This window comes from Heterodontus francisci, unplaced genomic scaffold, assembly GCF_036365525.1.
Source record: "Heterodontus francisci isolate sHetFra1 unplaced genomic scaffold, sHetFra1.hap1 HAP1_SCAFFOLD_1104, whole genome shotgun sequence".
Lineage (NCBI taxonomy): Eukaryota > Metazoa > Chordata > Chondrichthyes > Heterodontiformes > Heterodontidae > Heterodontus > Heterodontus francisci.
In genome coordinates, this window is record NW_027141015.1 from 117,714 (window position 1) to 140,688 (window position 22,975).

The window sequence follows — 22,975 nt, forward strand, 5'->3', positions numbered from 1 at the left end:
GATTGTGTACAGTGGGTGTGAACGGGATGGGGTTTGGGCCCATTGGGATTGTGTACAGTGGGAGTGAACGGGAAGGGGTTTGGGTCCTTTGGGATTATGTACAGTGGGAGTGAACGGGAAGGGGTTTGGGGTCCTTTGGGATTATGTACAGTGGGAGTGAACGGGAAGGGGTTCAGGTCCATTGGGATTCTGTACAGCGGGAGTGAACGGGAAGAGGATTGGTATCCATTGGGATTGTGTACAGTGGGATGTGAACGGGAAGGGGTTCAGGTCCATTGGAATTGTGTACAGCGGGAGTGAACGGGAAGGTGTTCGGGTCCATTGGGATTGTGTACAGCGGGAGTGAACGGGAAGGGGTTCAGGTCCATTGGGATTGTGTACAGCGGGAGTGAACGGGAAGGTGTTCGGGTCCATTGGGATTGTGAACAGCGGGAGTGAACGGGAAGGGGTTCGTGTCCACTGGGATTGTGTACAGTTCAAGTGAACGGGAAGGGATTTGGGGTCCGTTGGGATTGTGTGCAGTGGGAGTGAACGGGAAGGGGTTTGTGTCCATTGGGATTGTGTACAGTGTGAGTGAACGGGAAGGTGTTCAGGTCCATTGGGATTGTGTACAATGGGAGTGAACGGGAAGGTTTTCGGGTCCATTGGGATTGTGTACAGCGGGAGTGAACGGGAAGGTGTTTAGGTCCATTGGGATTGTGTACAGCGGGAGTGAACGGGAAGGTGTTCGGGTCCACTGGGATTGTGTACAGTGGGAGTGAACGGGAAGGGATTTGGGGTCCGTTGGGATTGTGTGCAGTGGGAGTGAACGGGAAGTGGTTTGTGTCTATTGGGATTGTGAACAGTGTGAGTGTACAGGAAGGGGTTCGGGTCCATTGGGATTGTGTACAGCGGGAGTGAACGGGAAGGTGTTCGGGTCCATTGGGATTGTGTGCAGTGGGAGTGAACGGGAAGGGGTTTGTGTCCATTGGGATTGTGTACAGTGTGAGTGTACGGGAAGGGTTTCGGGTCCATTGGAATTTTGTACGGCGGGAGTGAACAGGAAGGGGTTCGGGTCCATTGGGATTGTGTACAGTGGGAGTGAACGGGAAGGGGTTTGGTGTCCATTGGGATTGCGTACGGTGGGAGTGAACGGGAAGGGGTTCGGGCCCATTGGGACTGTGTACAGTGGGAGTGAACGGGAAGGGGTTCGGGTCCATTGGGATTGTGTACAGTGGGAGTGAACGGGAAAGGGTTTGGGTCCATTGGGATTGTGTACCGTGGGAGTGAACGAGAAGGGGTTCGTGTCCACTGGGATTGTGTACAGTGGGAGTGAACGAGGAGGTGTTCGGGTCCACTGGGATTGTGTACAGCGGGAGTGAACGGGAAGGGGTTTGGGGTCCATTGGGATTGTGTACGGTGGGAGTGAATGGGAAGGGGTTCGGGTCCATTGGGATTGTGTACGGTGGGAGTGAATGGGAAGGGGTTCGGGTCCACTGGGATTGTGAACAGTGGGAGTGAACGAGGAGGTGTTCGGGTCCATTGAGAATGTGTACAGTGGGAGTGAACGGGAAGGGGTTTGGGTCCATTGGGATTGTGTACAGTGGGAGTGAACGGGAAGGGGTTCGGGTCCATTGGGATTGTGTGCAGTGGGAGTGAACGGAAAGTTGTTTGGGGTCCATTGGGATTGTGTACAGTGGGAGTGAACGGGAAGGGTTTCGTGTCCATTGGGATTGTGTACTGTGGGAGTGAACGGGAAGGGTTTCGTGTCCACTGGGATTGTGAATGGTGGGAGTGAACGGGAAGGGGTTTGGGTCCATTGGGATTGTGTACAGTGGGAGTGAACGGGAAGGGGTTTGGGTCCATTGGGATTGTGTACAGTGGCAGTGAACGGGAAGGGGTTTGGGTCCATTGGGATTGTGTACAGTGGGAGCGAACAGGAAGGGGATTGTGTACAGTAGGAGTGAACGGGAAGGGGTTCGGGCCCATTGAGATTGTGTACGGTGGGAGTGAACGGGAAGGGGTTCGGGCCCATTGAGATTGTGTACAGTGGGAGTGAACGGGAAGGGGTTTGGGTCCATTGGGATTGTGTACAGTGGGAGTGAACGGGAAGGGGTTCGGGTCCATTGGGATTGTGTACAGCGGGAGTGAACGGGAAGGTGTTCGGGTCCATTGGGATTGTGTGCAGTGGGAGTGAACGGGAAGGGGTTTGTGTCCATTGGGATTGTGTACAGTGTGAGTGTACGGGAAGGGTTTCGGGTCCATTGGAATTTTGTACGGCGGGAGTGAACAGGAAGGGGTTCGGGTCCATTGGGATTGTGTACAGTGGGAGTGAACGGGAAGGGGTTTGGTGTCCATTGGGATTGCGTACGGTGGGAGTGAACGGGAAGGGGTTCGGGCCCATTGAGATTGTGTACAGTGGGAGTGAACGGGAAGGGGTTCGGGCCCATTGGGATTGTGTACGGTGGGAGTGAACGGGAAAGGGTTTGGGTCCATTGGGATTGTGTACAGTGGCAGTGAACGGGAAGGGGTTTGGGTCCACTGGGATTGTGTGCAGTGGGAGTGAACGGGAAGGGGTTTGGATGCATTGGGATTGTGTACGGTGGGAATGAACGGGAAGGGGTTTGTGTCCATTGGGATTGTTTACAGTGGGAGTGAACGGGAAGGGGTTCGGGTCCATTGGGATTGTGTACGGTGGGAATGAACGGGAAGGGGTTCGGGTTCATTGGGAATGTGTACAGTGGGAGTGAACGGGAAGGGGTTCGGGTCCATTGGGATTGTTTACAGTGGGAGTGAACGGGAAGGGGTTCGGGTCCATTGGGATTGTGTACGGTGGGAATGAACGGGAAGGGGTTCGGGTCCATTGGGATTGTGTACGGTGGGAGTGAAAGGGAAGGGGTTCGGGTCCATTGGGATTGTGTACAGTGGGAGTTAACGGGAAGGGATTCATGTCCATTGGGATTGTTTACAATGGGAGTGAACGGGATCCTTACCTCGGGAGACAGAGAGCAGATGATCACTATTCCCCCCACTCTTTGATTGTGGTACAGAGGGGCACCGATCAAGAGTAAATCTGTCTCGCCATCTCCATTCAGATCCAGGGTGCAGAGCTCAGAACCAAAGTAGGAGCCGATCTGAAAGAGAATTGGGAATGATTGCGAACTGTCTGACCAGGCCTCCTCCTCATTCCTACAGCAGGTCAGAGGCTGGGAATCCTGTGGCGAGTAACTCACCTCCTGACTCCCCAAAGCCTGTCCACCATCTACAAGGCACAAGTCAGGAGTGTGATGGAATACTCTCCACTTGCCTGGATCGGTGCAGCTCCAACAACACTCAGGAAGCTCGACACCATCCAGGACAAAGCAGCCCGCTTGATTGGCACCCCATCCACAAACATTCACTCCCTCCACCACCGACACACAGTGGCAGCAGTGTGTACCATCTACAAGATGCACTGCAGCAATGCACCAAGGTTCCTTTGACAGCCCCGCCCAAACCTGCGACCTCTGCCACCTCGAAGGATGAGGGCAGCAGATACATGGGAATACCACCACCTGCAAGTTCCCCTCCAAGCCACACACCATCCTGACTTGGAACTATATCGGCCGTTACTTCCCTGTCGCTGGGTCAAAATCCAGGAACTCCCTTCCTCACCGCACTGTGGGTGGACCTACCCCACATGGACTGCAGTGGTTCAAGAAGGCAGCTCACCACCACCTTCTCAAGGGCAAGAAACGGCACGTATAAATCCAGTGATGGCATTAGCTAAAACATTCAAATCCATGAGTAAATATCAATATGGGCCTTGGAAGCCTGGGATCTTGCTGTGCATGGAATTGGCAGGTGCATCGGGCACCGTGCGAAAAGTCAGTTCCTTACAGGAGTCCGCATTTGTGCAATTCCCCCCACCCTGTTACAAAATCTGACTGGTTAAACCTACACAGGGCGGGCGATCTCTCCTGTCCAGTAGTGAGAAAAAAAACAACAAAGATTTGCATTATTATAGCACCTTTCACAATCTCAAGACGTCCCCAGTGGCCTCTCAGGTAATATTGCACTTATTCAAATGTAGATACCATGGGAATAAGGAAACCAGGCAACTGATTGGTGGAAAATGCCCCAAAATGAATGCAGTGTGAAAATTGACCTAGATAATCTGTTTTAGTCATGATGGTCGACAGTGCGGCACTCCCTCAGTACTGCCCCTCCGACAGTGCGGCACTCCCTCAGTACTGCCCCTCCGACAGTGCGGCACTCCCTCAGTACTGCCCCTCCGACAGTGCGGCACTCCCTCAGTACTGCCCCTCCGACAGTGCGGCACTCCCTCAGTACTGCCCCTCCGACAGTGCGGCACTCCCTCAGTACTGACCTTCCGACAGTGCGGCACTCCCTCAGTACTGACCTTCCGACAGTGCGGCACTCCCTCAGTACTGACCTTCCGACAGTGCGGCACTCCCTCAGTACTGACCTTCCGACAGTGCGGCACTCCCTCAGTACTGACCTTCCGACAGTGCGGCACTCCCTCAGTACTGCCCCTCCGACAGTGCGGCACTCCCTCAGTACTGACCCGCCGACAGTGCGGCACTCCCTCAGTACTGACCTTCCGACAGTGCGGAGCTCCCTCAGTACTGACCCTCCGACAATGCGGCACTCCCTCAGTACTGACCCTCCGACAGTGCGGCATTCCCTCAGTACTGACCCTCCGACAGTGCGGCACTCCCTCAATACTGACCCTCCGACAGTGCGGCACTCCCTCAGTACTGACACTCCGACAGTGCGGCGCTCCCTCAGTACTGACCCTCCGTCAGTGCGGCGCTCCCTCAGTACTGACCCTCCGACAGTGTGGCGCTCCCTCAGTACTGTATTGGGTGTGTAAGCCTCGAGTTTGTTCTCGATTCCCTGACTCAAAGCAGCCTCATTCATGCTAAGAGGACCGATAACTAAGGACTGAACCAGAGTCAACAGATCTGATTCCAGCTCCCCTATCTACCTGCTCTCCTGGAATACGCTGCACATCTTCCCAGCTTCCGTTCACTCCTTTTCGGAAGACGATCACTTCTCCTCTGTGTCGATAGCGAGGGGCTCCAACCACATAGGAAACTATACCAGCACGAGTGGCCTCTTGCACAGAGTACCCTGTGGGCAGATCATAGTGGAGTGTTTAATGGGGACAGTGCAGAGGGAGCTTTACTCTGTATCTAACCCCCGTACTGTACCTGTCCTGGGAGTGTTTGATGGGGACAGTGTAGAGGGAGCTTTACTCTGTATCTAACCCCCGTACTGTACCTGTCCTGGGAGTGTTTGATGGGGACAGTGTAGAGGGAGCTTTACTCTGTATCTCACCCCCGTACTGTACCTGTCCTGGGGAGTGTTTGATGGGGACAGTGTGGAGGGAGCTTTACTCTGTATCTAACCCCCGTACTGTACCTGTCCTGGGAGTGTTTGATGGGGACAGTGCAGACGGAGCTTTACTCTGTATCTAACCCCCGTACTGTCCCTGTCCTGGGAGTGTTTGATGGGGGACAGTGTAGAGGGAGCTTTACTCTGTATCTAACCCCCGTACTGTCCCTGTCCTGGGGAGTGTTTGATGGGGGACAGTGTAGAGGGAGCTTTACTCTGTATCTAACCCCCGTACTGTCCCTGTCCTGGGAGTGTTTGAAGGGGGACAGTGTAGAGGGAGCTTTACTCTGTATCTAACCCCCGTACTGTCCCTGTCCTGGGGAGTGTTTGATGGGGACAGTGTAGAGGGAGCTTTACTCTGTATCTAACCCCCCGTACTGTACCTGTCCTGGGAGTATTTGATGGGGACAGTGTAGAGGGAGCTTTACTCTGTATCTAACCCCCGTATTGTACCTGTCCTGGGGAGTGTTTGATGGGGGAGAGTGTCAAATGAACTGAGAGTTGACCTCACCTAAGTAACTGTTTCTGATATCTGGGTCGCTGGTGGAGATGTTGAAAAAGACCTCTTTGTCTCCTTGATAAAGCAGAATTCCTCCGCTCCAGTCATACCCTCCAACTGTCCCCAGGACGACTGTATCCTAAAAGAGATACAAATCATTCAGACACGTTCCACATCCTGCATTTGCTTCTGACGCCCAGGGTTTCCTGACGTGCGGGCCAAGGGGTATCGAGCCACAGCAAACCCACCTCCTCCCTCCCCCCCCCCCACCTCCCACACAGCAAATCCCAACATACTTACTGACCCTGACACGGAACACAGACAGACAGGGCACTCTAGAACTCGGCTGCTGCCTGTAACTGTGTTGCTGTTGGCACAGGGTGAATTTTTACTGACTGTTTGTCTGTGAGGTGACAGACTCGTGAGATCATTTGACAAACTGCAAAGCATGCACTGATTTCCGTTCAGAAACAGAAAACAGAGATGCTAAACATTTGTACAACCTTAGTTAAAGCACACTCGGAGCACTGTGTACAGTTCTGGTCTCTGTATCCCTCAGTTAGACCACACTCGGAGCACTGTGTACAGTTCTGGTCTCCGTATCCCTCGGTTAGACCACACTCGGAGCACTGTGTACAGTTCCAGTCTCCATATCCCTCGGTTAGACCACATTCGGAGCACGTTATAAAAAGGACATCGAGACACTGGAAAGTAGATTTACTGGAATGATACCAGAACTGAGAGGTTCTAACTATCAGGAAAGATTGACCAGGCTGAGGGGTGACCTGATGGAGGTCTTTAAGATTATGGAAGGATAGACATTGTGTCATGGAACTGTTTCTTTCCTCCTCTGTTTAAAAACAGTGTGCCTTCAAAACCTAAGAGGCACAGTGTGCCAGCTGTACCTGTTCCTAGGCCACAGCAGGAGAAAGAGAAGGTCACATGGTGTACTGTGACTTTTGACTGTGTGGACAAACCAACTAAAACCAGTTTGAACTGGAGACAAAAAAAACGTGCTATACACTGCAAAGAAGCTGCCTGTATCTCATAAGAAACAAAATCTAAATTGAGCTCAGACTGTGTTTGCATAACAAGGAATAAACCCGTGAAAATGAACACTTTCATTGTCGGAGGCAGTAAATTCCATTTTACTTCGAAACTCTAAGAATTCTGCTATCGAAGTAAAATACTTAGCCAGGTTGTCAGTCCTGGTCAGTTATGTTCCCAGTTGGTGAGGTGTCCCAGAGTAGAGTAATTAGATGCCACTCAAATTCTCCAGGCGAATTCGACAGAACAGGCTTTAGTAGATAGGCATTCAAAGTATTTTTGCCTGTTTGTGTCTGCTGGAATTCTCAGTAAGGTTTTACCAAAAGACTGATGATTTTAAAATCAAAATAGACCTGCTGCTCTGCTTCTCGTTGAAAGAGCTGCGTGATGCCTGCTGCAGCTGAAATACTTTGAATGCCGATCTATTAAAGCCTGTTTTGTCGACTTCGCCTGGAGAATTCGAGTGGCATCTAATTACTCCACTCTGGGACACCTCACCAACTGGGAACGTAGCTGACCAGGACTGACAACCCAGCTACGTATTTTATTCTTAAGAAACACTACTCTTTTTACAACCGGGTGACCATTGTTAGTTTTTGAATGTGTGTGTGTGTGCACGGGGAGGCTTAGGTTAAATAAGAACTGAAAGGTCTTTTGACATAGGTTTCTCTGAATAGTGTTTAAGATTTAGTTGTTTTAATAATAGTTAATTTGTTGTCTAAAGATACCTGGTTTGGTGTATTTTTTTCTGGGATTTAATAACATGTTTAATTTGACTTTTTTCCAGTTGGGTGGGAAATCTTTAATATGCTGTGACCTGTGGAGCGATGGGACTGAATTGACAGTGCATTGCTCCCGCCTCGGTCATAACATTAGAGATATTTCGACTTGCGGGCGAGACCAGAGCTAGAGGGCCATCACTAGACAGTCACTAATAAATCCAATGGGGGAATTCAGGAGAAACCTCTTTCCCCAGACTGTGGGGGGAATGTGGAACTCACTCCCACAGGGAGTGGTTGACGTGACTAGTATCGATGTATTTAATGGCGGGGGGGGTGGGGTGATGAAGAGGTGAAGAAAGGAATGGATGGTCATGGTGATGGGGGGGAGATGGAGAGGTGGTGGGAGGAGGCTCGGGCGGAGCAGAGACACTAGCATGGAGCAGATGGGTCGAATGGCCTGTTTCTGTGAGGTGAAGGTTCTGTAATTGCAGATGAAGAGGAGATGCTGAAACCGGATATGTTGTTTAGTCTCCGAGGCTGGCAGTAATTTACACTCACGGATGTGAGGATGGAGCTGAAACCCTCCTGACTCATTTCCTTCTGAAATGACGTCATGTTTGGCGTTCCCTTCGTCCCTGTGGAATGAGAAGAGATGCACTCATCAGGACCATCCATAAGAATACCAATGTCAGGGAAAACAACGACATCATATTGTATGAGAAGAGAGTGCAGACTGGTTGGCAAGACAACTCTGACTGGGATCGGCATTGCCATGGCGGTGTGCAAATTGGATGTCACCTTTCCCATACGACAACAATGGAGAAATGTCTCTCCACTGGCGGCGAAGAATTTACGAAGTTTCTATCCATGCATCTCCTGTCCAGTGGGTGGCGTTGCCGTGCTTCCTGAATATTTCTGGGAAAGGTAAGTGGAAATCGGGGGTTCAGGAGATGCAGCATTGCTGTAGGGAGTCCAGAAATCATACAGGACATTACCCAGAGAGAAATACAACCCAGAGAGAGATATTACCGAGAGAGAGAGACATTCCCCAGAGAGAGACACATTCCCCAGAGAGAGACACATTCCCCAGAGAGAGACACATTCCCCAGAGAGAGACACATAACCCAGAGAGAGACACATAACCCAGAGAGAGACACATAACCCAGAGAGAGACACATTCCCCAGAGAGAGACACATTCCCCAGAGAGAGACACAATCCCCAGAGAGAGACACAATCCCCAGAGAGAGACACAATCCCCAGAGAGAGACATTATCCAGAGAGAGACATTATCCAGAGAGACACGTTAGCCAGAGAGAGAGACATTACCCAGAGAGAGAGACATTACCCAGAGAGAGAGACATTACCCAGAGAGAGAGACATTACCCAGAGAGAGAGACATTATCCAGAGAGAGAGACATTCCCCAGAGAGAGAGACATTCCCCAGAGAGAGAGACATTCCCCAGAGAGAGAGACATTACCCAGACAGAGAACATTACCCAGAGAGAGAGACATTCCCCAGAGAGAGAGACATTATCCAGAGAGACACGTTAGCCAGAGAGAGACGTTATCCAGAGAGAGAGACATTCCCCAGAGAGAGAGACATTATCCAGAGAGAGAACATTACCCAGAGAGAGAACATTACCCAGAGAGAGAACATTACCCAGAGAGAGAGACATTCCCCAGAGAGAAGTACATTATCCAGAGAGAGAGACATTCCCCAGAGAGAGAGACATTACCCAGACAGAGAACATTACCCAGACAGAGAACATTACCCAGAGAGAGAGACATTCCCCAGAGAGAGAGACATTATCCAGAGAGACACGTTAACCAGAGAGAGACATTCCCCAGAGAGAGAGACATTCCCCAGAGAGAGAGACATTCCCCAGAGAGAGAACATTCCCCAGAGAGAGAGACATTCCCCAGAGAGAGAGACATTCCCCAGAGAGAGAGACATTCCCCAGAGAGAGAGACATTATCCAGAGAGAGAGACATTCCCCAGAGAGAGAGACATTCCCCAGAGAGAGAGACATTACCCAGAGAGAGACATTACCCAGACAGAGAACATTACCCAGACAGAGAACATTACCCAGAGAGAGAGACATTCCCCAGAGAGAGAGACATTATCCAGAGAGAGACATTATCCAGAGAGAGACATTATCCAGAGAGACACGTTAACCAGAGAGAGACATTACCCAGAGAGAGAGACATTATCCAGAGAGACACGTTAGCCAGAGAGAGACATTACCCAGAGAGAGACATTACCCAGAGAGAGAGACATTCCCCAGACAGAAACATATTACCCAGAGAGAGACACATTACCCAGAGACACCTTACCCAGAGAGACACATTACCCAGAGACACATTACCCAGAGAGAGAGACACATTACCCAGAGACACCTGACCCAGAGAGACACATTACCCAGAGACACATTACCCAGAGAGAGAGACACATTACCCAGAGACACATTACCCATAGAGAGAGACACCTTACCCAGAGAGACACATTACCCAGACAGAGAACATTACCCAGAGAGAGAGACATTCCCCAGAGAGAGAGACATTATCCAGAGAGAGACATTACCCAGAGACACCTTACCCAGAGAGACACATTACCCAGAGAGAGAGACACATTACCCAGAGAGAGAGACACATTACCCAGAGACACATTACCCAGAGAGAGAGACACCTTACCCAGAGAGACACATTACCCAGAGAGAGAGACACATTACCCAGAGAGAGACACATTACCCAGAGAGAGAGACACATTACCCAGAGAGACACATTACCCAGAGAGAGATACATTACCCAGAGAGAGAGACACATTACCCAGAGACACATTACCCAGAGAGAGAGACACATTACCCAGAGACACATTACCCATAGAGAGAGACACATTAACCAGAGAGAGACACATTACCCAGAGAGAGAGACACATTACCCAGAGACACATTACCCAGAGAGAGAGACACATTACCCAGAGAGAGAGACACATTACCCAGAGAGACATTACCCAGAGAGAGAGACACATTACCCAGAGCGACACATTACCCAGAGAGACACATTACCCAGAGACACATTACCCAGAGAGAGAGACACATTACCCAGAGACACATTACCCAGAGAGAGAGACACATTACCCAGAGAGACACATTACCCAGAGACACATTACCCAGAGAGAGAGACACATTACCCAGAGACACATTACCCAGAGAGAGAGACACATTACCCAGAGAGACACATTACCCAGAGACACATTACCCAGAGAGAGAGACACATTACCCATAGAGAGAGACACCTTACCCAGAGAGACACATTACCCAGAGAGACACATTACCCAGAGACAGATTACCCAGAGAGAGAGACACATTACCCAGAGAGACACATTACCCATAGAGAGAGACACCTTACCCAGAGAGACACATTACCCAGAGACACATTACCCAGAGAGAGAGAGACACATTACCCAGAGAGACACATTACCCAGAGAGACACATTACCCAGAGACACATTACCCATAGAGAGAGACACATTACCCAGAGAGAGAGACACATTACCCAGAGAGAGAGAGACATTACCCAGAGAGAGAGACACATTACCCAGAGACACATTACCCAGAGAGAGAGACACATTACCCAGAGAGAGAGACACATTACCCAGAGACACATTACCCAGAGAGAGACACACATTACCCAGAGACACATTACCCAGAGAGAGAGACACATTACCCAGAGAGAGAGACACATTACCCAGAGACACATTACCCAGAGACACATTACCCAGAGAGAGAGACACATTACCCAGAGAGACACATTACCCAGAGACACATTACCCATAGAGAGAGACACCTTACCCAGAGAGACACATTACCCATAGAGAGAGACACATTACCCAGAGCGAGAGACACATTACCCAGAGAGACACATTACCCAGAGAGAGAGACATTACCCTGAGACACATTACCCAGAGAGAGAGACACCTTACCCAGAGACACATTACCCATAGAGAGAGACACATTACCCAGAGAGAGAGACACATTACCCAGAGACACATTACCCAGAGAGAGAGACACATTACCCAGAGAGAGAGACACATTAACCAGAGACACATTACCCAGAGAGAGAGACACATTACCCAGAGAGAGAGAGACATTACCCAGAGAGACATTACCCAGAGAGAGAGACACATTACCCAGAGAGAGAGACACATTACCCAGAGAGACACATTACCCTGAGACACATTACCCAGAGAGAGAGACACATTACCCAGAGAGACACATTACCCTGAGACACATTACCCAGAGAGAGAGACACATTACCCAGAGAGAGAGACACATTACCCAGAGACACATTACCCAGAGAGAGAGACACATTACCCAGAGACACATTACCCAGAGAGAGAGACACATTACCCAGAGAGAGAGACACATTACCCAGAGAGACATTACCCAGAGAGAGAGACACATTACCCAGAGAGAGAGACACATTACCCAGAGAGAGACACATTACCCAGAGAGACACATTACCCAGAGAGAGAGAGACACATTACCCAGAGACACATTACCCAGAGAGAGAGACACATTACCCAGAGAGAGACACATTACCCAGAGAGAGAGACACATTACCCAGAGACACATTACCCAGAGAGAGAGACACATTACCCAGAGAGACACATTACCCAGAGAGAGAGACACATTACCCAGAGACACATTACCCAGAGAGAGAGACACATTACCCAGAGAGACACATTACCCAGAGACACATTACCCAGAGAGACACATTACCCAGAGACACATTACCCAGAGAGAGAGACACATTACCCAGAGACACATTACCCATAGAGAGAGACACCTTACCCAGAGAGACACATTACCCAGAGACACATTACCCATAGAGAGAGACACATTACCCAGAGCGAGAGACACATTACCCAGAGAGACACATTACCCAGAGAGAGACACATTACCCTGAGACACATTACACAGAGAGAGAGACACCTTACCCAGAGACACATTACCCATAGAGAGAGACACATTACCCAGAGACACATTACCCATAGAGAGAGACACATTACCCAGAGACACATTACCCAGAGAGAGAGACACATTACCCAGAGACACATTACCCAGAGAGAGAGACACATTACCCAGAGAGAGAGACACATTACCCAGAGAGACATTACCCAGAGAGAGAGACACATTACCCAGAGAGAGAGACACATTACCCAGAGAGAGACACATTACCCAGAGAGACACATTACCCAGAGAGAGAGAGACACATTACCCAGAGACACATTACTCAGAGAGAGAGACACATTACCCAGAGAGAGACACATTACCCAGAGAGAGAGACACATTACCCAGAGACACATTACCCAGAGAGAGAGACACATTACCCAGAGAGAGAGACACATTACCCAGAGACACATTACCCAGAGAGAGAGACACATTACCCAGAGAGAGAGAGACATTACCCAGAGAGACATTACCCAGAGAGAGAGACACATTACCCAGAGAGAGAGACACATTACCCAGAGACACATTACCCAGAGAGAGAGACACATTACCCAGAGAGAGAGACACATTACCCAGAGAGACATTACCCAGAGAGAGAGACACATTACCCAGAGAGAGAGACACATTACCCAGAGAGAGACACATTACCCAGAGAGACACATTACCCAGAGAGAGAGAGACACATTACCCAGAGACACATTACTCAGAGAGAGAGACACATTACCCAGAGAGAGACACATTACCCAGAGAGAGAGACACATTACCCAGAGACACATTACCCAGAGAGAGAGACACATTACCCAGAGAGAGAGACACATTACCCAGAGACACATTACCCAGAGAGAGAGACACATTACCCAGAGAGAGAGAGACATTACCCAGAGAGACATTACCCAGAGAGAGAGACACATTACCCAGAGAGAGAGACACATTACCCAGAGAGACACATTACCCTGAGACACATTACCCAGAGAGAGAGACACATTACCCAGAGAGACACATTACCCAGAGAGACACATTACCCAGAGAGAGAGACACATTACCCAGAGACACATTACCCAGAGAGAGAGACACATTACCCAGAGACACATTACCCAGAGAGAGAGACACATTACCCAGAGAGAGAGACACATTACCCAGAGAGACATTACCCAGAGAGAGAGACACATTACCCAGAGAGAGAGACACATTACCCAGAGAGAGACACATTACCCAGAGAGACACATTACCCAGAGAGAGAGAGACACATTACCCAGAGACACATTACCCAGAGAGAGAGACACATTACCCAGAGAGAGACACATTACCCAGAGAGAGAGACACATTACCCAGAGACACATTACCCAGAGAGAGAGACACATTACCTAGAGAGACACATTACCCAGAGAGAGAGACACATTACCCAGAGACACATTACCCAGAGAGAGAGACACATTACCCAGAGAGACACATTACCCAGAGACACATTACCCAGAGAGACACATTACCCAGAGACACATTACCCAGAGAGAGAGACACATTACCCAGAGACACATTACCCATAGAGAGAGACACCTTACCCAGAGAGACACATTACCCAGAGACACATTACCCATAGAGAGAGACACATTACCCAGAGCGAGAGACACATTACCCAGAGAGAGAGACACATTACCCAGAGACACATTACCCAGAGAGAGAGACACATTACCCAGAGAGACACATTACCCTGAGACACATTACCCAGAGAGAGAGACACATTACCCAGAGAGACACATTACCCTGAGACACATTACCCAGAGAGAGAGACACATTACCCAGAGACACATTACCCAGAGAGAGAGACACATTACCCAGAGAGAGAGACACATTACCCAGAGAGACATTACCCAGAGAGAGAGACACATTACCCAGAGAGAGAGACACATTACCCAGAGAGAGACACATTACCCAGAGAGGGAGACACATTACCCAGAGAGAGAGAGACACATTACCCAGAGACACATTACCCAGAGAGAGAGACACATTACCCAGAGAGAGAGACACATTACCCAGAGAGACACATTACCCTGAGACACATTACCCAGAGAGAGAGACACATTACCCAGAGAGAGAGACACCTTACCCAGAGAGAGAGACACATTACCCAGAGAGAGAGACACATTACCCAGAGAGACACATTACCCAGAGAGAGAGACACATTACCCAGAGAGACACATTACCCAGAGAGACACATTACCCAGAGATACACATTACCCAGCGATACATTACCCAGAGAGAGAGACACATTACCCAGAGAGACACATTACCCAGAGAGAGAGACACATTACCCAGAGAGAGACACATTACCCAGAGAGACACATTACCCAGAGAGAGAGACACATTACCCAGAGACACATTACCCATAGAGAGAGACACATTACCCAGAGAGACACATTACCCAGAAAGAGACACATTACCCAGAGACACATTACCCATAGAGAGACACATTACCCTGAGACACATTACCCAGAGAGAGAGACACCTTACCCAGAGAGAGAGACACATTACCCAGAGAGAGAGACACATTACCCAGAGAGACACATTACCCAGAGATAGAGACACATTACCCAGAGAGAGAGACACATTACCCAGAGAGACACATTACCCAGAAAGAGACACATTACCCAGAGACACATTACCCAGAGAGAGAGACACATTACCCAGAGACACATTACCCAGAGAGAGAGACACATTACCCAGAGAGACACATTACCCAGAGAGAGAGACACATTACCCAGAGAGACACATTACCCAGAGAGAGAGACACATTACCCAGAGAGACACATTACCCAGAGAGAGAGACACATTACCCAGAGAGACACATTACCCAGAGACACATTACCCAGAGAGAGAGACACATTACCCAGAGAGAGAGACACATTACCCAGAGAGACACATTACCCATAGAGAGAGACACATTACCCAGAGAGACACATTACCCAGAAAGAGACACATTACCCAGAGACACATTACCCATCGAGAGACACATTACCCTGAGACACATTACCCAGAGAGAGAGACACCTTACCCAGAGAGAGAGACACATTACCCAGAGAGACACATTACCCAGAGAGACACATTACCCAGCGATACATTACCCAGAGAGAGAGACACATTACCCAGAGAGACACATTACCCAGAGAGAGAGACACATTACCCAGAGAGAGAGACACATTACCCAGAGAGAGACACATTACCCAGAGAGACACATTACCCAGAGAGAGAGACACATTACCCAGAGACACATTACCCATAGAGAGAGACACATTACCCAGAGAGACACATTACCCAGAAAGAGACACATTACCCAGAGACACATTACCCATCGAGAGACACATTACCCTGAGACACATTACCCAGAGAGAGAGACACCTTACCCAGAGAGAGAGACACATTACCCAGAGAGAGAGACACATTACCCAGAGAGACACATTACCCAGAGATAGAGACACATTACCCAGAGAGAGACACACATTACCCAGAGAGACACATTACCCAGAAAGAGACACATTACCCAGAGAGAGAGACACATTACCCAGAGAGACACATTACCCAGAGAGAGAGACACATTACCCAGAGAGACACATTACCCAGAAAGAGACACATTACCCAGAGACACATTACCCAGAGAGAGACACATTACCCTGAGACACATTACCCAGAGAGACACATTACCCAGAGAGAGAGACACATTACCCAGAGAGACACATTACCCAGAGAGAGAGACACATTACCCAGAGAGACACATTACCCTGAGACACATTACCCAGAGAGAGAGTCACATTACCCAGAGAGACACATTACCCTGAGACACATTACCCAGAGAGAGAGACACATTACCCAGAGAGACACATTACCCTGAGACACATTACCCAGAGAGAGAGACACATTACCCAGAGACACATTACCCAGAGAGAGAGACACATTACCCGGAGACACATTACCCAGAGAGAGAGACACATTACCCAGAGACACATTACCCAGAGAGAGAGACACATTACCCAGAGAGACACATTACCCTGAGACACATTACCCAGAGAGAGAGACACATTACCCAGAGAGACACATTACCCTGAGACACATTACCCAGAGAGAGAGACACATTACCCAGAGAGAGAGACACATTACCCAGAGACACATTACCCAGAGAGAGAGACACATTACCCAGAGAGAGAGACACATTACCCAGAGACACATTACCCAGAGAGAGAGACACATTACCCAGAGAGAGAGACACATTACCCAGAGAGACATTACCCAGAGAGAGAGACACATTACCCAGAGAGAGAGACACATTACCCAGAGACACATTACCCAGAGAGAGAGACACATTACCCAGAGAGAGAGAGACACATTACCCAGAGAGAGAGACACATTACCCAGAGAGAGACACATTACCCAGAGAGAGAGACACATTACCCAGAGAGAGACACATTACCCAGAGAGAGAGACACATTACCCAGAGACACATTACCCAGAGAGAGAGACACATTACCCAGAGAGACACATTACCCAGAGAGACACATTACCCAGAGAGAGAGAGACACATTACCCAGAGACACATTACCCAGAGAGAGAGACACATTACCCAGAGAGAGACACATTACCCAGAGAGAGAGACACATTACCCAGAGAGACACATTACCCAGAGAGAGAGACACATTACCCAGAGAGACACATTACCCAGAGAGAGAGACACATTACCCAGAGACACATTACCCAGAGAGAGAGACACATTACCCAGAGACACATTACCCAGAGAGAGAGACACATTACCCAGAGAGACACATTACCCAGAGACACATTACCCAGAGAGACACATTACCCAGAGACACATTACCCAGAGAGAGAGACACATTACCCAGAGACACATTACCCATAGAGAGAGACACCTTACCCAGAGAGACACATTACCCAGAGACACATTACCCATAGAGAGAGACACATTACCCAGAGCGAGAGACACATTACCCAGAGAGACACATTACCCAGAGAGAGACACATTACCCTGAGACACATTACCCAGAGAGACACATTACCCAGAGAGAGAGACACATTACCCAGAGAGAGAGACACATTACCCAGAGAGACACATTACCCAGAGAGAGAGACACATTACCCAGAGAGACACATTACCCAGAGAGACACATTACCCAGAGACACATTACCCAGAGAGAGAGACACATTACCCAGAGAGAGAGACACATTACCCAGAGAGACACATTACCCATAGAGAGAGACACATTACCCAGAGAGACACATTACCCAGAAAGAGACACATTACCCAGAGACACATTACCCATCGAGAGACACATTACCCTGAGACACATTACCCAGAGAGAGAGACACCTTACCCAGAGAGAGAGACACATTACCCAGAGAGACACATTACCCAGAGAGACACATTACCCAGCGATACATTACCCAGAGAGAGAGACACATTACCCAGAGAGACACATTACCCAGAGAGAGAGACACATTACCCAGAGAGAGAGACACATTACCCAGAGAGAGACACATTACCCAGAGAGACACATTACCCAGAGAGAGAGACACATTACCCAGAGACACATTACCCATAGAGAGAGACACATTACCCAGAGAGACACATTACCCAGAAAGAGACACATTACCCAGAGACACATTACCCATCGAGAGACACATTACCCTGAGACACATTACCCAGAGAGAGAGACACCTTACCCAGAGAGAGAGACACCTTACCCAGAGAGAGAGACACATTACCCAGAGAGAGAGACACATTACCCAGAGAGACACATTACCCAGAGATAGAGACACATTACCCAGAGAGAGACACACATTACCCAGAGAGACACATTACCCAGAAAGAGACACATTACCCAGAGAGAGAGACACATTACCCAGAGAGACACATTACCCAGAGAGAGAGACACATTACCCAGAGAGACACATTACCCAGAAAGAGACACATTACCCAGAGACACATTACCCAGAGAGAGACACATTACCCTGAGACACATTACCCAGAGAGACACATTACCCAGAGAGAGAGACACATTACCCAGAGAGACACATTACCCAGAGAGAGAGACACATTACCCAGAGAGACACATTACCCTGAGACACATTACCCAGAGAGAGAGTCACATTACCCAGAGAGACACATTACCCTGAGACACATTACCCAGAGAGAGAGACACATTACCCAGAGAGACACATTACCCTGAGACACATTACCCAGAGAGAGAGACACATTACCCAGAGACACATTACCCAGAGAGAGAGACACATTACCCGGAGACACATTACCCAGAGAGAGAGACACATTACCCAGAGACACATTACCCAGAGAGAGAGACACATTACCCAGAGAGACACATTACCCTGAGACACATTACCCAGAGAGAGAGACACATTACCCAGAGAGACACATTACCCTGAGACACATTACCCAGAGAGAGAGACACATTACCCAGAGACACATTACCCAGAGAGAGAGACACATTACCCAGAGAGAGAGACACATTACCCAGAGACACATTACCCAGAGAGAGAGACACATTACCCAGAGAGAGAGACACATTACCCAGAGAGACATTACCCAGAGAGAGAGACACATTACCCAGAGAGAGAGACACATTACCCAGAGACACATTACCCAGAGAGAGAGACACATTACCCAGAGAGAGAGAGACACATTACCCAGAGAGAGAGAGACACATTACCCAGAGACACATTACCCAGAGAGAGAGACACATTACCCAGAGAGAGACACATTACCCAGAGAGAGAGACACATTACCCAGAGACACATTACCCAGAGAGAGAGACACATTACCCAGAGAGACACATTACCCAGAGAGACACATTACCCAGAGAGAGAGAGACACATTACCCAGAGACACATTACCCAGAGAGAGAGACACATTACCCAGAGAGAGACACATTACCCAGAGAGAGAGACACATTACCCAGAGACACATTACCCAGAGAGAGAGACACATTACCCAGAGAGACACATTACCCAGAGAGAGAGACACATTACCCAGAGACACATTACCCAGAGAGAGAGACACATTACCCAGAGACACATTACCCAGAGAGAGAGACACATTACCCAGAGAGACACATTACCCAGAGAGACACATTACCCAGAGACACATTACCCAGAGAGACACATTACCCAGAGAGACACATTACCCAGAGACACATTACCCAGAGAGAGAGACACATTACCCAGAGACACATTACCCATAGAGAGAGACACCTTACCCAGAGAGACACATTACCCAGAGACACATTACCCATAGAGAGAGACACATTACCCAGAGCGAGAGACACATTACCCAGAGAGACACATTACCCAGAGAGAGACACATTACCCTGAGACACATTACCCAGAGAGAGAGACACATTACCCAGAGAGAGAGACACATTACCCAGAGACACATTACCCATAGAGAGAGACACATTACCCAGAGACACATTACCCATAGAGAGAGACACATTACCCAGAGAGACACATTACCCAGAGAGAGACATTACCCAGAGACACATTACCCATAGAGAGAGACACATTACCCAGAGAGAGAGACACATTACCCAGAGCGAGAGACACATTACCCAGAGAGACACATTACCCAGAGAGAGACACATTACCCAGAGAGAGAGACACCTTACCCAGAGAGACACATTACCCAGAGACACATTACCCATAGAGAGAGACACATTACCCAGAGAGAGAGACACATTACCCAGAGCGAGAGACACATTACCCAGAGAGACACATTACCCAGAGAGAGACACATTACCCTGAGACACATTACCCAGAGAGAGAGACACCTTACCCAGAGACACATTACCCATAGAGAGAGACACATTACCCAGAGAGAGAGACACATTACCCAGAGACACATTACCCACAGAGAGAGACACATTACCCAGAGAGAGAGACACATTACCCAGAGAGAGAGACACATTACCCAGAGAGACATTACCCAGAGAGAGAGACACATTACCCAGAGAGAGAGACACATTACCCTGAGACACATTACCCAGAGAGACAGACACATTACCCAGAGAGACACATTACCCAGAGAGAGAGACACATTACCCAGAGAGACACATTACCCTGAGATACATTACCCAGAGAGAGAGACACATTACCCAGAGAGACACATTACCCTGAGACACATTACCCAGAGAGAGAGACATATTACCCAGATAGACACATTACCCTGAGACACATTACCCAGAGAGAGAGACACATTACCCGGAGACACATTACCCAGAGAGAGAGACACATTACCCAGAGAGAGACACACATTACCCAGAGACACATTACCCAGAGAGAGAGAACCATTACCCAGAGAGAGAGACACATTACCCAGAGAGAGAGACACATTACCCAGAGACACATTACCCAGAGAGAGAGACACATTACCCAGAGAGACACATTACCCTGAGACACATTACCCAGAGAGAGAGACACATTACCCAGAGAGACACATTACCCTGAGACACATTACCCAGAGAGAGAGACACATTACCCAGAGACACATTACCCAGAGAGAGAGACACATTACCCAGAGACACATTACCCAGAGAGAGAGACACATTACCCAGAGAGAGAGACACATTACCCAGAGAGACATTACCCAGAGAGAGAGACACATTACCCAGAGAGAGAGACACATTACCCAGAGAGAGACACATTACCCAGAGAGGGAGACACATTACCCAGAGAGAGAGAGACACATTACCCAGAGACACATTACCCAGAGAGAGAGACACATTACCCAGAGAGAGAGACACATTACCCAGAGAGACACATTACCCTGAGACACATTACCCAGAGAGAGAGACACATTACCCAGAGAGAGAGACACCTTACCCAGAGAGAGAGACACATTACCCAGAGAGAGAGACACATTACCCAGAGAGACACATTACCCAGAGAGAGAGACACATTACCCAGAGAGACACATTACCCAGAGATACACATTACCCAGCGATACATTACCCAGAGAGAGAGACACATTACCCAGAGAGACACATTACCCAGAGAGAGAGACACATTACCCAGAGAGAGACACATTACCCAGAGAGACACATTACCCAGAGAGAGAGACACATTACCCAGAGACACATTACCCATAGAGAGAGACACATTACCCAGAGAGACACATTACCCAGAAAGAGACACATTACCCAGAGACACATTACCCATAGAGAGACACATTACCCTGAGACACATTACCCAGAGAGAGAGACACCTTACCCAGAGAGAGAGACACATTACCCAGAGAGAGAGACACATTACCCAGAGAGACACATTACCCAGAGATAGAGACACATTACCCAGAGAGAGAGACACATTACCCAGAGAGACACATTACCCAGAAAGAGACACATTACCCAGAGAGAGAGACACATTACCCAGAGAGACACATTACCCTGAGATACATTACCCAGAGAGAGAGACACATTACCCAGAGAGACACATTACCCTGAGACACATTACCCAGAGAGAGAGACATATTACCCAGATAGACACATTACCCTGAGACACATTACCCAGAGAGAGAGACACATTACCCGGAGACACATTACCCAGAGAGAGAGACACATTACCCAGAGAGAGAGACACATTACCCAGAGACACATTACCCAGAGAGAGAGAACCATTACCCAGAGAGAGAGACACATTACCCAGAGAGAGAGACACATTACCCAGAGACACATTACCCAGAGAGAGAGACACATTACCCAGAGAGACACATTACCCTGAGACACATTACCCAGAGAGAGAGACACATTACCCAGAGAGACACATTACCCTGAGACACATTACCCAGAGAGAGAGACACATTACCCAGAGACACATTACCCAGAGAGAGAGACACATTACCCAGAGACACATTACCCAGAGAGAGAGACACATTACCCAGAGAGAGAGACACATTACCCAGAGAGACATTACCCAGAGAGAGAGACACATTACCCAGAGAGAGAGACACATTACCCAGAGAGAGACACATTACCCAGAGAGGGAGACACATTACCCAGAGAGAGAGAGACACATTACCCTGAGACACATTACCCAGAGAGAGAGACACATTACCCAGAGAGAGAGACACATTACCCAGAGAGACACATTACCCTGAGACACATTACCCAGAGAGAGAGACACATTACCCAGAGAGAGAGACACCTTACCCAGAGAGAGAGACACATTACCCAGAGAGAGAGACACATTACCCAGAGAGACACATTACCCAGAGAGAGAGACACATTACCCAGAGAGACACATTA

At 48.9% G+C, this 22,975-nt stretch overlaps 1 protein-coding gene across 1 annotated transcript in view; it reads right to left on the bottom strand.

Annotated features, from left to right (window-relative positions):
* LOC137361838 (integrin alpha-M-like) overlaps nucleotides 1-22,975 on the bottom strand; it is a gene marked incomplete at its 5' end in the record, with an annotated part of 127,154 nt that overhangs the window by 86,953 nt on the left and 17,226 nt on the right. Inside the window, 4 exons of the mRNA XM_068026441.1 lie at nucleotides 2,973-3,113; nucleotides 4,970-5,115; nucleotides 5,891-6,017; nucleotides 8,206-8,282. Coding sequence (XP_067882542.1) covers nucleotides 2,973-3,113; nucleotides 4,970-5,115; nucleotides 5,891-6,017; nucleotides 8,206-8,282 — 491 coding nt within the window. The remainder of the gene's footprint in view (nucleotides 1-2,972; nucleotides 3,114-4,969; nucleotides 5,116-5,890; nucleotides 6,018-8,205; nucleotides 8,283-22,975) is intronic.